The sequence below is a fragment of the Hevea brasiliensis genome, chromosome 3 (genome assembly GCF_030052815.1).
Source record: "Hevea brasiliensis isolate MT/VB/25A 57/8 chromosome 3, ASM3005281v1, whole genome shotgun sequence".
NCBI lineage: Eukaryota > Viridiplantae > Streptophyta > Magnoliopsida > Malpighiales > Euphorbiaceae > Hevea > Hevea brasiliensis.
This window is the reverse complement of record NC_079495.1, coordinates 4,126,455-4,140,509: the sequence shown is the minus strand read 5'-3', so window position 1 is coordinate 4,140,509 and position 14,055 is coordinate 4,126,455. Positions and strand designations below refer to the sequence as shown.

The 14,055-nt window shown below is 29.8% G+C and overlaps 2 protein-coding genes across 3 annotated transcripts; both read left to right on the top strand.

Moving 5' to 3' along the window:
* The first annotated feature begins 1,312 nt into the window (after nt 1–1,312).
* On the top strand, nt 1,313–4,406 carry LOC110645983 (probable small nuclear ribonucleoprotein G). Its single transcript, XM_021799268.2, has 4 exons — nt 1,313–1,432; nt 1,550–1,572; nt 3,902–4,023; nt 4,113–4,406. The coding sequence occupies exons 1-4, from the start codon at nt 1,398–1,400 to the stop codon at nt 4,173–4,175; spliced, it is 243 nt and encodes an 80-aa protein (XP_021654960.1). The 5' UTR covers nt 1,313–1,397; the 3' UTR covers nt 4,176–4,406.
* Nucleotides 4,407–9,173: 4,767 nt separating this feature from the next.
* Nucleotides 9,174–13,767, top strand: LOC110645973 (rho GTPase-activating protein 5). Of its 2 annotated transcripts, XM_021799257.2 has the most exons (6): nt 9,174–9,381; nt 9,517–10,203; nt 11,585–11,705; nt 11,924–12,043; nt 12,184–12,414; nt 12,790–13,767. In XM_021799257.2, the coding sequence occupies exons 2-6, from the start codon at nt 9,764–9,766 to the stop codon at nt 13,408–13,410; spliced, it is 1,533 nt and encodes a 510-aa protein (XP_021654949.2). In that variant the 5' UTR covers nt 9,174–9,381; nt 9,517–9,763; the 3' UTR covers nt 13,411–13,767. The 2 variants fall into 2 exon arrangements, with proteins under 2 accessions (XP_021654949.2, XP_057999635.1); XM_058143652.1 differs by having other exon boundaries at nt 9,174–10,203.
* The last annotated feature ends 288 nt before the right edge of the window (nt 13,768–14,055 follow it).

Sequence of the window (14,055 nt, the reverse complement as noted above, 5' to 3'; positions counted from 1 at the left end):
GCTTTTCATTTGTTTTAATTGAATAATATTTCAAATTGAGTCTTGTGAAATGTGTTTGATATAGGGTTTACAGTATCAATTTCAGTTTAAGATTTATTTAGAAATTGAAATTAAACTGAAATTTCAGTAATTTGATTATTTAATGTTTCAATTTTAGTTTAATTTGATTTATTGATTATTTTATTTCAGTTTAATAAAATTTTGGTTCTTTAATAATTAAGTTTTAAAATTGATTATTAATATATAATATATCACATAATATATCTTTTAATTATTTTTAAATTATATACTTTTTAACTGTAAAGTTAACAAATAATTTAAAATTAAATATATTATATAATATTTGGAATTAAGGCATTGTTATTTTTGTATATAAATAGTTATACAAGTACATGAGTGTGTCTTTTAACTATTTATTAATGATGTGATCTTTAAATAAATGATATATATACGATTATGAATTAAGTATACACATATAAAAGGTGATTTAATATATTTATAACTAAAATTATTAAAAAAAAATAGAAAAATGACAGAAAATATTAGGTTTTACATAATCCACACAGATATATTACCGGTTTAAGTTGCATATAAATATATTATTACATTGAAAATATATTATCAATAAAAAAAAATTTAAAATATATGTATAAAATTAATTATTAGCTGATTTGATAGGAGTTTGACACGATTATGATTTCGTTTTAAATAAAGAACTAAAATCAAAACAAATTATTAATATAATTTTGGTTTGGTATAATTTTTATGGTTCATTAAGGTTATTCAGTTCAATTCAAAACTCAAAAAATCATGCATAATCCTAATTTGAATAATCACTCGACTAAATGGAAGTGTATAAAATTACATTTTAGTTGGTTTTCAATTTAAAATTAAAGTGTATCAGCATTTTTAAATTATAGAAATCAAAGAATAATCTAATTTAAAATGTCAAAAATTAAAATACTTTGTGCTCAACGCGGAGAATTTTTAAAATTAATCTTATTTTTATGTTGGGTAGTGCTATGATTTTTTTAGAAAGAAACGTAAAATTTCAGATATGCAAAGAGTTTTTATAATATTAAATAAATTTAATATGTTTTAAAAATTAAATATATAAATAATTATTTTAATTTAGAAACGCAAATCGAATTAAAGAAAATTTGCTGCGATTTTATAACAGAAATGGACTTTTTGTATATGGTATAATAATTGGGCCTCCATTATGTTCCTGGCCTGGCATTCAAACGACGTCGTAACAGCCCTTTGATTTTTCTACTATTTAATCAAGCGCGAAATCAAACCTAAGCCCTGGGCATCTCCCTGTCATTCTCGCTTTCCCTCTCCCTCTCTCGGCTTCTCCGCAAGTCGCAAAGCACACTCGATCGAAGCCGCTCAACATGAGCAGATCAGGCCAGCCTCCAGATCTCAAGAAGTAAATCTTCTCAGCTCTTAATGATGCTATTAACTTCACCTAATCAGCATTATTCTTCGTTTTTTCCGATATGAATTTCTAATTTGTTTTTCCTTCCATTTTTTTTGGGGATTCCAGGTACATGGACAAGAAACTTCAAAGTAAGCTTTTTTTACTCTTCTCGATCGCTTTGCTTTTGCTTTCTCTTATTACTCAGTTGGAATTTTGTTTTTCTTCAAAGTATTCTGTTCATGGTTTTTAGGGGTTTAAGCGAAGTTCTATGCTAGAATATGTTATTTGTTTAATTTTTAATCATGTTAATGTTATTTTCTTAGCTTCGCAATAGAATTGTGCTTAATTTCTAATTTTACTCTTACTGAAAAAAGCTTCACTTGTAACAGAGAAATGTGATAAAACAATTTAGTGTATAATTGTTTATGGTGTGCATAGATTTTATTTCAAGCGAAATGGGATTCTGTTTTGACATTCTGCATTAAAAGGAAAGAATTTTGGGATTGGCTAATGGGTATACTCCAACTTTTAATGTTTAAAATGTAGTATGAAATCCTTATTGCCGACCTTATTAATCAGGGATTTAGATGTAGTTGAGTTTGGTCAATGGGTTGTCTTGGTAAAAAACTTTGAAATTTTGCGGATGTGCTGATAGTGATATCTAATGTTAGATGCATCTGAGTTAGGTTGTGTGCTGTAGACCATGTAAATTTGTTTGCCACATGGTTGAAACACTAAAGTGAATGAAACATTGGTTGAAAATAAGAAGAAGAAGAGAGTCCTGCCTTTATTTGTTATATTTTATTTTATTTTCCTTAAGAGTTGAACTTTTTCAGATTCAAGTGCTGATGCTATCAGGCACTGCATTAGAATTTATTCACATTCTTGAAAGCATATTAGACTATTATCTGCTCTTTGGAAACTAAAATTTTATAAGAATTCGATTCAATTAATTTATTTTTTATCAGATTTCTTGTTTAGAATGAAAGAATTCAATTCTTCTTAACTTAAAAAAATTCATTTTAAAAGAAATAGAAATCAAACATGATTGTGTGAGAATTCAATTGAATTTTTTTCTTTCAAATGATTTTGGAGAAGTACCTTTAGTTAGATTTTTTTGAAGGCCAGAGCAGGCTTAGCAATAAGTTTGTTTCCTTAGGCATTGTTGGAAGTAAATTTGGGAATTATTTCAAGATGAGATATTCAAGATTTAGGGACTGCTGGATGCACTGTGTTGGTATTGACTACTTTGAAAGGCAACGACACAAAGCATAGGCAAATTTTGTCTTTGAGGGAAGATTTGTAATGTTGGTTGAATATAAATCAGATATGAAATGTGTATGAAAGTGCCTGTTTAGAAACAGAGAGAGAGAGAGAGAGAGAGAGAGAGAAAGAGAGAAAGGTTTTTTGTTTTTTTTTTTTGGGGGGGGGGGAGGGGGGAAGCGGGGAGGGGAGGAGAGGGAATGTCTTGATTGTAAACTGTTTAGAATCTCTATTTTTATCATGAACTTTTCAATTTCAACTTAGTTATATGTGGTACTAACATTTTTTATTTTCTCCCTTTGTTTGGGAATGGGAAAAAAAGGAGGTGTTTGCTCAAAGAAAGCATTCAAAACTTTTTGTGTCGTGATGTAGAATTACTTGATCTTGTTTGATTGAGGGATGTGCTGTGAATCTTTGGGCCTCGTAAAGTTGTATAATTGAATTTACAGTTTCTGTAGGTTCCTTTTTTTATAGTTATAGCGCGAGGTGAGCTGCCTTGCCTTGCTTGAGTGAGGTGCACCCCAATCCCAAGAGGCGAGCGCCTCTCTTGCTGAGGCTTGCCTCTGTCAAAGTAACTTTTACTTGTTTCTACTTTCTATTTCTTTTATATCACATATTGTGAAAATGATTTTTTTTTTCTTTTCTATATGTTTTTTTACTTATTAAAGTAGTTAAAGTATGATATTTTTATATTATATATATATATATAGAATATGGAGCCTCACTTCAAAAGGTTTTTACATTGCCTCTTGCCTTAGGCCATAGGGTATCTTGTCACCTTAGTATCGCTTCTCGCCTTAATAACTTTGTTTATATTATTTTAGGAAACCAGCTAATCTTTTGTGAAACTTAACATTGTAAATCTAGCAAAAATTGCGACACTAATGTGTTTTATAGCGATTTGTGAAACGGGGTGTTAGTTGTCTTGTAATGTTGCATTCACTGATCTGGTATTGGACAAAGCCCTTGATTTATTGAAAATGAGTATATAGCTTCAATTAATTGTCCACCACGATTTTTGGCTTATTGAAAGTCACTGGTGGATGATTAATTGATATATTGGTGGTTTTGCATTCATGCGTGTATATTGGTGATGCACACAATAGTTCACCTGCAGTATAAATTGGCACTAGCATTGAGATTGTTGATGTGCCCCTCTTCCCTCTTCTTCCCTTTTTCTTTTTATGCATGTTACTTATTTATGTTTTTATGCAGTTAAGCTGAATGCAAATAGGATGGTAGTTGGAACACTTCGTGGATTTGATCAATTCATGAATTTGGTGGTTGACAACACTGTGGAGGTGAATGGTGATGAGAGAACTGACATAGGCATGGTGGTAAGGCAGTTTCTCTTGGAATTTGTTGTTCACTGAATAATTAAACTGTCAACTATTTTCATGTTAAGTTTATCATTTTCTTGCTGCAGGTAATCAGAGGAAATAGTGTTGTCACTGTTGAAGCACTAGAGCCTGTAAACAGAGCAATGTGATTATGTTTATGTGGTTGTACTGATCCATTTAGTTTAAACTCTTGTATTTTGGATAATATGTCTATTTGTGGGATGCAAACCATTCTGTATTTTGTAGATGCAAGGTAATGTGGGTCTTCTGAATTTCGGTAATTCTTGCATTAGATTGAATTTCTAGCAAGCTTAGGCTGCTGTTGGTTCTCTTGCAATGACAATTGTATGCCTTGTGGAATTAATTTCTAAATACTTCGTGCATAAGTTGCACATTTTTTATCATTTGGAGCTTGAGTTATGGCTGGGGCCATCGGGCTAATACTAGGGCGACGAACTGAACTTCGGCTCAATGAAAAGCCTGTTTTCGGATGAAAGAGAGATGTTCAGAGGCATTGAACTATTCTTTCTCTTTGGCCATTTAATTTATCCACTTGATGATTGCCTGATATTTATATTCTCTGTACAGCAGTGAATGAGTGCTTTTTATTTATCAAAAAATGTTGGGGCATCCTATTATACTTGTATTTCACTATTTTTCCACCTAACTATGCGAAAAATAGAGATTTTTTTTTTTTGGAAATAATAATAAAATGCAGAGTTACTGAGATTTATTGTTACAAATAAACATGGTCAAATTTGGTTTGATTGAGATGGGAAGCAGCCTACCGCTGGCTTGTGTAATGATTTAGTTTGTGACATGAACTCAATCAACCGGCATTGTGAAGAGGATAAATTTAACAATAGTCCCTGAATTTGAATGTTATATAGATGTAATGCCTTATCTCTCGACTTAAAAATGTAGCATAAAATCTTCTTAAATTTATATTTTGTGCGATAAAATTTTTAAACTTCAATCACCAATTTTCTAGTTAGACACTGACCTGAACAGCTTAGTATAATGTTTAATCAATATTTATATATTTTTTTTAAAATTGTGTGTAAATTGAATTATTTTTTTTATAAATAAAATAAATTTTTATGTATAAAGAATAATTTTACATTGTGCATAAGAGAGAAGAGAAAGATACTAAGTATCATGTTGGACATGTTCACGTTAATATCTAATTAAAAAATCAGTAATTAAAAGTTGAAAAAATTTGACTGTACAAAATTTAAAAGTTATAGAGTTTTATGTTATATTTTAAAATTAAAATAAAAAGTTTTATGTTGTATTTTAAAATTAAAATATTGTAATATTATAATTATATAAGTCTAAAAATAATTGTTGAATTGTTAATTTTGACAACTCTCATACTATACACTTTTTATCAGTGAATATTTATCAAACCAGGTCAAATTAGAATTTAATAGGGCTGAGCAACAATCAACTATAATTATATTAGATTTTTTTAAATTTATTTATTTAAAAAAAATCATTTTATAAGAATTTAATTTAATAAATTTTTTTATTAATTATTTTATTTAAAATACAAAATTTAATTTTAAAGAAATTTTTACTTAAAAAAAAGATAAAAATTAGTTAAAATTATATAAAAATTTAATTAAAATCTTTTCTCATAAAAAATTTATTCAAAAAGAAATCATTGAGTATGTTTTCATGATAAATTGGAAAACAATACGATTCATATTTATGGGTTGGATTCTAAAGTATGAAATGTAATTTGTACAAGAGAGAAAAACAATTTAAGTGCGAATAAGATAACAAGCGTGATTTGAGAGGTCATTTTCGTCTAGGGTTTCGCCTTCGCACATAGAGAAAAGTTTTCCCCTTTTATTCTCAGAGATTCTATTCTATTCTATTCTATTCTAGGGCTTTTACATCCCAAAACTAACAGCCGCCCGCGAAATTGGTTTTGAATTTTGAAACAGTGTCTTTAAAACGGTATAATCCTGTGAAAGTTTCTTTGTTCTTTCGCTTTTCATATTCTTTTTCATTTTCCATTGATCTCTCAACCTTATTTTTGTGATATTCGATCATTTCATTTTTCAAAAATTTCATATTTTAAGTGAATTTTTCGTTTACCTCGTTTTAATGCAAATTAATTCATTTCTATGCTTAAGTAATCAGTCGGTGATGCTTTATATAAAATATTTCCATTTTATTTCAGTTTTATAAAATATATTATTATAATTTTAATATGAATAATTTAAGAATGCCCTATTATCATCTAAAAATTATTTTATTATTTAAGTAATTTAGTCTCCATTTGTTTTATAGAAAAAATATATTTGTCATATTTTTTACTATTTAGAGTACTTAGAAAAATAAATTGATAAAAAATATTTTCTTGATAAATAAAAAAAAGTCATTCAATTTTTTAAATTTTAATAATTTTATTGAAATGTGAAAAATATTTTTATATACAAGCTATAAATATATATAATTAGTTTAAGAAAAATATTTTTTAAAAAATATTTTTTTTAGAAAATGTTTTATATAAAATTAATTATATATATATATTTATATTATATACTTATAAATATTTTTACATTTTAATAAATTTATCAAAATTTATAAAATAATTTTGCCTTTCGAAAAAGAAAAGTTATTTTCTTTTAAAAATGACTTAATATTTTTTTTACCAATAAAACTTAATTTTTTAGAAAAATATTTTCCACTAAACAAATTGAGTGCATGTTTGCAATTATTATACATAATAATGATGTGGATTAATGTATAAAACTATGATTAATTAAATATAATGGCTTAACTAGGTAGAGATACTACATGTCTAAATTATACCCAACTAATGCTCCTTACAAATACATAATTATATACTTTTTTTTTTGTGAATAACATAATTATAAATTTAATGCCTAATGATTAAAACATAGTGATTAATAATTAGAGTGAAAATTGTGATAAGATAGAGTGTTAGTAGATGATGATGGTCCTAAAAGAAGATGAAAAGTAAGTGATATTAGTTACATTATTAACTTTTTTTTTAAATCAAATTTACTAATTGTAATAATTTTGTAATTTAAAAAAAAATATCACTTTTTTTTATTATTTTATATTTTTTCATCCAAAATTTATCTTATCTTTTAGGGTTTTGTTATCTATTTTTTTTTTGTGATGATTTAGTATTTCCTCCGTTACGAGGATTTATTATTTTTTGAATTGGGGAATTTTTTTTATCATAAAATTATTAGGTTTGATGATTTTCATAATAAATTCATAAAAAAATTGTAAAGTTTAATAGTAATAGTAATAGATTACTACTGAATGAAGCGTGTTTTCTACTGAATTATCAAATTAAATGTTCTATTAACACAATAAAATTATTTAAATTAAAATAATAATTATTATATTTTATATAAGTGATTTATTTTAATTTTTTTTATATAAAATTATAATAATATAAAATTTTATACTTTAAAATTTAATTATACAATTTAAATATTTAATCGATATAAATTTTATTATATAAAATATAATATTCATATTAATCAATTGTTCAAATTGCATAATAACCTATTTGTTACTTTCTTTTAAATACAGAGTTTTAAAAATTTTATTTATTTCACTTATTTTACATTTTTTCAAAGAAATTTAAAAATTTATCATTAAATATTTTATTTAAAAACATTAAAATCATTTTCAACTGGGTAAGATATTAAAATCTTAAATTTAAGGTGCAATGAGAATTGATTATTAAAATGGTGCGTTTATGAAAAGTTTGAGTTTATATAAATTTGATTGTATTAAATTTTTATATATAAATTTATATATTTTATATATATATTTTAATTAATTATATAATTTCAATATAAATATTTAATTTAATAATAATTAAATTTATTTTTATATAATTTTAGATTTATATTAAATACGCTCTTAAAAAAGATAATTCTGAAATTTTGGGGCACTAATAGGACGAAAACCGTGGGGCCTAAGGCTTAGGCGTGGGGACCAAAATGCAGAAGTAATTAAAAACAGTATAATAGAATTTAATTAGGATTAAGAGGCTAAGAGTAGTCTCGAGAAGGGGAATAATAGGTGGTCCTCTGCTCACTTTGGTCTCACAACTGTCATAACTGGTTGGCCTTGCGTAAGACAGCCTTTTCTGTTTGCGTATCACCTTCCTAACTAAGGTTACCTGTCATTCCATGTTGCATATCTCAATCTAAGGACCTGTTTGGCCCCCTCCTAATTTCTTTTTTATGTTGGATTTACTTCAAATTTCTACGGTCCAAAGATTCAACTACATCCTCATTTTGAGAATTTCTCTAGTGATGGAGCATTTATTTCATAATATAAAAAAAATAAATATTCAAATATTAATAATTAGATCATACTTATATTTATCTTCATATATTTATATTTTAAATTTATAATTACATTATACTTATCAATTTCCATTTATACTAGACATCAAATTCTTATTAGGATTAAAAGTATTGAGAGTGATATTATGAATATCTTAAATTATATTGTTGATAGAGTTCTTATTAGTCTAAAAAGTCATACAAGCTAAGGATGGAACGGATCAAATTTTTATGGATACCCGATCTAATCGAACCCTAATAAGACAGATTTAGATAATATATAATCGGATTTGGAACGAGTTTAGGTTTGAAATTTAATACCCTTGATAGGTTCGGATCTGGTTTAAATTTTTTATATTGGGTATCAATTACTCGAACTCGTTTATATTAATATTTAATTAAATATAATATATATATATTTTTTAATAATATTTATAAATTTTTATAAATCTTATTTTATATAAAATAAAATTAAAATATTTTTTGAAATTATTAAGTTTTTAAAATATAAATTATTAATAAAAATATTTTTTTTATTATAAATTATTAATTAAATATATAAAATTAAAAGGATTCGAATATTTTTTAGATAATAACAATTGAGTTTAGGATGGATTTAGATAATTGAGAATAAATTTTAATTTAATTTAAAATGAATTTAAATTTTAAAAATATTTAATTAAATAATAATAATTAGATCAAATTTTTACAGAACTCTACTCGTTGTCATCCCTAACACAACGGCAAACATGAGCAAGATTATGGCAAGTGGCAACAATTTTTTTTTTTATTCAATAAAATAATCTTGAACAAGTTGTTACAGAACAAGTCCAAACACGCCCCAAAACTCTGTTGCGGTTTACATTATTCTGAAGCATTTTATGTATTTCTTTTTAAGGGATCCATGGTGATGTTTAAGCTGATTTGGCGATATTCAAAGAGACGAAAAAAGGAAGAGAACTAGAAGTATCTTCAGATTGCTTATTCCAGAGGAATGGGTGAGGTATAAGAATTGGCCTACTTTCTCTGTGTACCAGTGTCTGATTTACCTTATGCCTGTCATTTTTTTTTCTCTCTAAAAGCTTTACTTTCTTGCTTTCTTTCTCTCTCAACGCATTTCTCTGTTTGCTTCTTGAAGCCTCAATATCTAAGCCAGCCAAGATAGAAAGAAGGAAACAATACAAAAAGAAAGAAATCGAGAGTGATGATAGTCACGTCCTACCATACCCACAAAAACCTTCCTTCAATCCAACTCTACATGCCCACACGGAAATCTTGACCTTTCTTTCTCTCATCACAATCCAAAATAAGAAAAAAAGACCATTTCTTGTTTTCAATTTTTGACATAAAAATTCTCTATCTCTATCTTTTTCCTAAAACCAACAATGACGGAAGTACTCCAATCATCTCCATCTCATTTCCCTTCTCCTTCAAGCTCTTCTTCCACACCATGTGTCAACAATGATATTCCACACCAACAACTTCCACATAGCCCCACTAGACCCCAAGAAATAGACCAAGAACAAGTACAAGAACACGAACAGGAACAGGAACAGGAACTGGAGGATAGGTCCATTGAGGGGAAAATAAGGGAGAGAGAAGGGGATCAGCTGTCACTTCTTGAATTTTTGGTGGCTGCTTTAAGGAGGTCCGTTGTTGGGTGTAGTACTACTGCTGCTGGGGGTAAGGAGCTTTGCAACATGGAGATTGGGTTGCCCACAAATGTCAGGCATGTTGCCCATGTCACTTTTGATAGGTTCAATGGGTTTCTTGGCTTGCCTGTTGAATTTGAGCCTGAGGTCCCCAGGAGAGCTCCTAGTGCCAGGTCAGTTTTGGAAGGGAACTTTCTTTGCTTTCCATTTTGGGACATTTTGAGATTTCTGTTGCAGTTTTTGTGGTGAATTGCTTGCTTTCTATGTTTGTTGAGATTTATGGTTTGGTCTGCCTCTTTCTAGAATTACTGAAGATCACTCTTCATTCTGTCTTGAGTCGTTTAGGAATGGTTTGGGATCACAAAACAAATCTCAAATTTCACTTTTGTATCCCCAATTTTCATCAAATTTTGATTTCTTGGCTATTGCCCCAAATATTTCTTTTGCTTCACTATCCAGCTTGCATACAGCATCAGTTATCCTTTCTGGTAGAATACGATTATTGAGGGTTTTCTTTTTTTTACAAGTTCTATTTAATGCTAGCTTTAGCAAACCATGATTTCTCATGCTGTTCTTCACGTCCAAAGTTGAATTTGTAATTATAGTTGCACCAATCTTTCCAACATCCCCCCACACCCCTTAAATTCTTACAGTCTCTAGTTACTGCAATTGCTTCATATCTTCCTTTATCTTCATAATATTGGAGGAAACTTGAATGTATCACCTTCATCTAATAAACGGTTTGTCTTGTTTTTTTTGTGGATGTCTTTTTCTTTTGCTGATTTGCTTAATGCCACAGGGTCGAATCTTAAGTTGCAGCTGGATTATCATTATTTAATTATGCAATGGTTATAAAATCTGTTGGAATTCATATCTGAACCCTTAGTTTAAGTCATCTATGGGGATTAAATATTGTCTTTCCTTGTAAACATTTTGCAATCATCTAACATTGCCCACTTTCTCCCCATTTCTTGGCCAGCTCATACAGTATCTTCTTCTGTCTGCTCTGAAAATTCAATTCCTGTTCACAAGGAGGAGGCATTCTGATAATAATAAGCCATTCCTTCTTGATAACACCACTGTGTCCATAGCATTTACTTGTCCTCATTTCTTACACATTCATACTTGTGAGTCACCTATAGATGTTGAAGAGGCTGCAAAATATGTGTATATTTCATGGGCATAGGGGAACTGATTGGGTGACTTTTGCTTTTTGTGATGTTAAATGATTGCTGCTAATGCTTATATAATAGCACCACCATCTCCTACATCAGCCTTCACATTGGACAATTCACTTATGTAGGTTGCACTACCATAGATGTAGTTATTGTGTGTGTGTCTACTAGTTGTTGACTCATTTTGATTTTACTTTCTCACTTTAATGTCACGTGTAACTCATATTAACGTACTTGCGATGTATCATCTGATCACGTAAACTTGTATCTATGTATTGTTATAGAAAGATTACAACTTATTTCTGTCTTTACAAGCATTCCAGAGATGTAGAGATTGGTTCTTCCGTCTTAGCATTAACTAATTGCGTTTCTTCTGTAGTGCAACTGTTTTTGGGGTTTCAACTGAGTCCATGCAGCTTTCATATGACTCCAGAGGAAATAGTGTGCCCACAATACTCTTGATGATGCAAAGACAACTGTATGCCCAAGGAGGTTTGCAGGTATTATTATGTCTATGTGTTTGCCAGCCGAAATTATAGAACCAACTAGCTCCTAGGTGCACCATATAACATCGTTCATTTGGTGTAGAAGCTCATCCGTGTGCACATTTAGGTTGTTTATAGGTCACTAATTTGTTTTGGATAAAGAGGAAAATGGTCTAGAGATTGTATAAATATCCAAATTTAACAGGAATTCAATTTTGAATTTAATTGTACAGGCAGAAGGAATTTTTAGAATTAATGCAGAGAACAGCCAGGAGGAGTATGTTAGGGAACAATTAAATAGGGGAGTGGTCCCAGAAGGCATTGATGTTCATTGCTTGGCAGGTCTTATAAAGGTATGACCTGACTCCTTTCAAATACTTTCTTATGACCATTGTCCCAATTAAACTATTGAAGATCTGAACTGTATGTTGACAATTCATCTTGGTTGCACATGATAATTTGCATTAATTTTCTATATTTGTCAATTTTGTAGGCTTGGTTTAGAGAACTCCCAACTGGTGTCTTGGACTCTCTTTCGCAAGAGCAGGTAATGCAATCTCAGTCAGAGGAAGAATGTGTTCAGCTAGCAAGGCTCCTTCCTCCAACAGAAGCTTCTCTGCTGGATTGGGCGATAAACCTAATGGCTGATGTTGTTCAACTGGAACATCTGAACAAGATGAATGCACGTAACGTTGCCATGGTTTTTGCACCAAACATGACTCAAGTGAGTAAATGTTATATATTGCCCAAAATTTTGAGCTGCAAGTATCCTACTTCATGCACTGTATTGCGATTATTTATTGTTATCGTAACCCCAGTAAGACTAAATTGATAATATGCATTCGACATCTTCCCGAAGGATTATCTCTTGCTAGAAAAATGTACAGGATTTCTTCATAAGCGGTAAGTGGAGTTAAGCAGGTTGGAGGCATACCCATTTAATCCTATGTAATTTACTGTCAAAATGCTATTATTCAAACACACATCAAAATACTGAATTTCTTCAAATCTATTTTGTCCGGTATTCCTCACTAAAATACAGTTTTGATCAACATGTGGTGTATTGACTGTTTTAACCCTTTTTTCCCTTTAATTGCAGATGTCAGATCCGTTAACGGCATTGATGTATGCTGTCCAAGTGATGAACTTTCTTAAGACTCTTATTGTTAGGACACTTAGGTACAGAGAAGAATCTGTTATAGAATCAGCTCCTTATTCCCACCTTGAGCCTTCTGATGAGAATGGGCACCAGAGCTTTTCTCAACTGTCTTTCATGGAGGCTAATGAGGAAGCCAGTGAGGGGAGTGAAGGGCAGAAAGTATTTATTTCTGAAGAACCTAGCATTGGGAGCCCCACTCAACACAGGGAAGATGATTCTACAACTGAAAGTGGACGTCCAATTTTCCTGACTTCTATTGAGAACATTCCTGGAGTAAATCGGTCTTTGGTTGATACTTGTCCTTGTGAACTTGTATCCCAAGTAAATGCATTAATAAATGAAAACCTAGAGGGTAGCCTTGCAAGTAAGAGTGGAAAAGTCCAAATAAGAACTTCTAAGAACAGAACTGGCCAATCAAGTGATTCAAATCTCAGAAAGGAATCCAAAAGGGTGATTGAGCAGGCAATGGTTTGGGCAGCGGGATCTGTAGAGAAGAGAAAGGGAGTTGGTATGGCAGGTTGTATAAATCCTAGAACAGAGCTGTTCGAAGCTTGGAGGTGAAGGGCATCGATGTTACGACTTACGATGTGCAGTGGTGGGGAAAAATGCCAACTGATGAAACAAGTTGGTATTGGCATGTTGTGTGTTTCTTATGGAAAATATTGTGTGCGATTTGTGTGATTTAATGTATATTTCTTCTTTAATCGTGAGCTGCTGTTTCATGTTTAATATCCTTCAACTATTCTAACATCCTCTTCTTCATAGTACAGCATCTAATCCTTTTAATTCCTTGTTACACTTTCTTGATCAAAAGCTGAATTCCAGCTTGGAACTGCTCTAGCTCAGTAGTTTTATAGTATTTTTCAGGAGCTGTGTATACTATTGGCAATTAATTGAAGAGTAAAGTTATCCTTTGCATTTGGTTGCTCAAAAAACTAAGTTCTTGGTGTTGGTGCCAGGTGATTAGTGAGAATTATATCATATGGAGCAATTTTTTTCAAAGAAAAAAAAAGATTATAAATAATTTTATTAATTCAATAAAATTGAACCTAAGAATCCAAATTTGTACACCAATTAATATTAATAATAAATTATAAATCAATTATTCATACAAATATCAATCAATAATCAATTACATGAGTTTTTCATAATCATGAGATTTTTCAATACCTCCTCTCTGGTTCCTGTCTAGCGTCCATCTCCACT

What these genes read in the sequence shown, in the direction of transcription:
- LOC110645983 (XM_021799268.2), top strand. Translation starts at nt 1,398, where the DNA reads ATGAGCAGATCAGGCCAGCCTCCAGATCTCAAGAA. An exon ending in CAGCCTCCAGATCTCAAGAA is followed by an intron (nt 1,433 to 1,549) that starts GTAAATCTTCTC and finishes TGGGGATTCCAG; the next exon opens with GTACATGGACAAGAAACTTC. An exon ending in CATGGACAAGAAACTTCAAA is followed by an intron (nt 1,573 to 3,901) that starts GTAAGCTTTTTT and finishes GTTTTTATGCAG; the next exon opens with TTAAGCTGAATGCAAATAGG.
- LOC110645973 (XM_021799257.2), top strand. Translation starts at nt 9,764, where the DNA reads ATGACGGAAGTACTCCAATCATCTCCATCTCATTTCCCTTCTCCTTCA. An exon ending in AGGAGAGCTCCTAGTGCCAG is followed by an intron (nt 10,204 to 11,584) that starts GTCAGTTTTGGA and finishes TTTCTTCTGTAG; the next exon opens with TGCAACTGTTTTTGGGGTTT. An exon ending in GCTTGGCAGGTCTTATAAAG is followed by an intron (nt 12,044 to 12,183) that starts GTATGACCTGAC and finishes TCAATTTTGTAG; the next exon opens with GCTTGGTTTAGAGAACTCCC.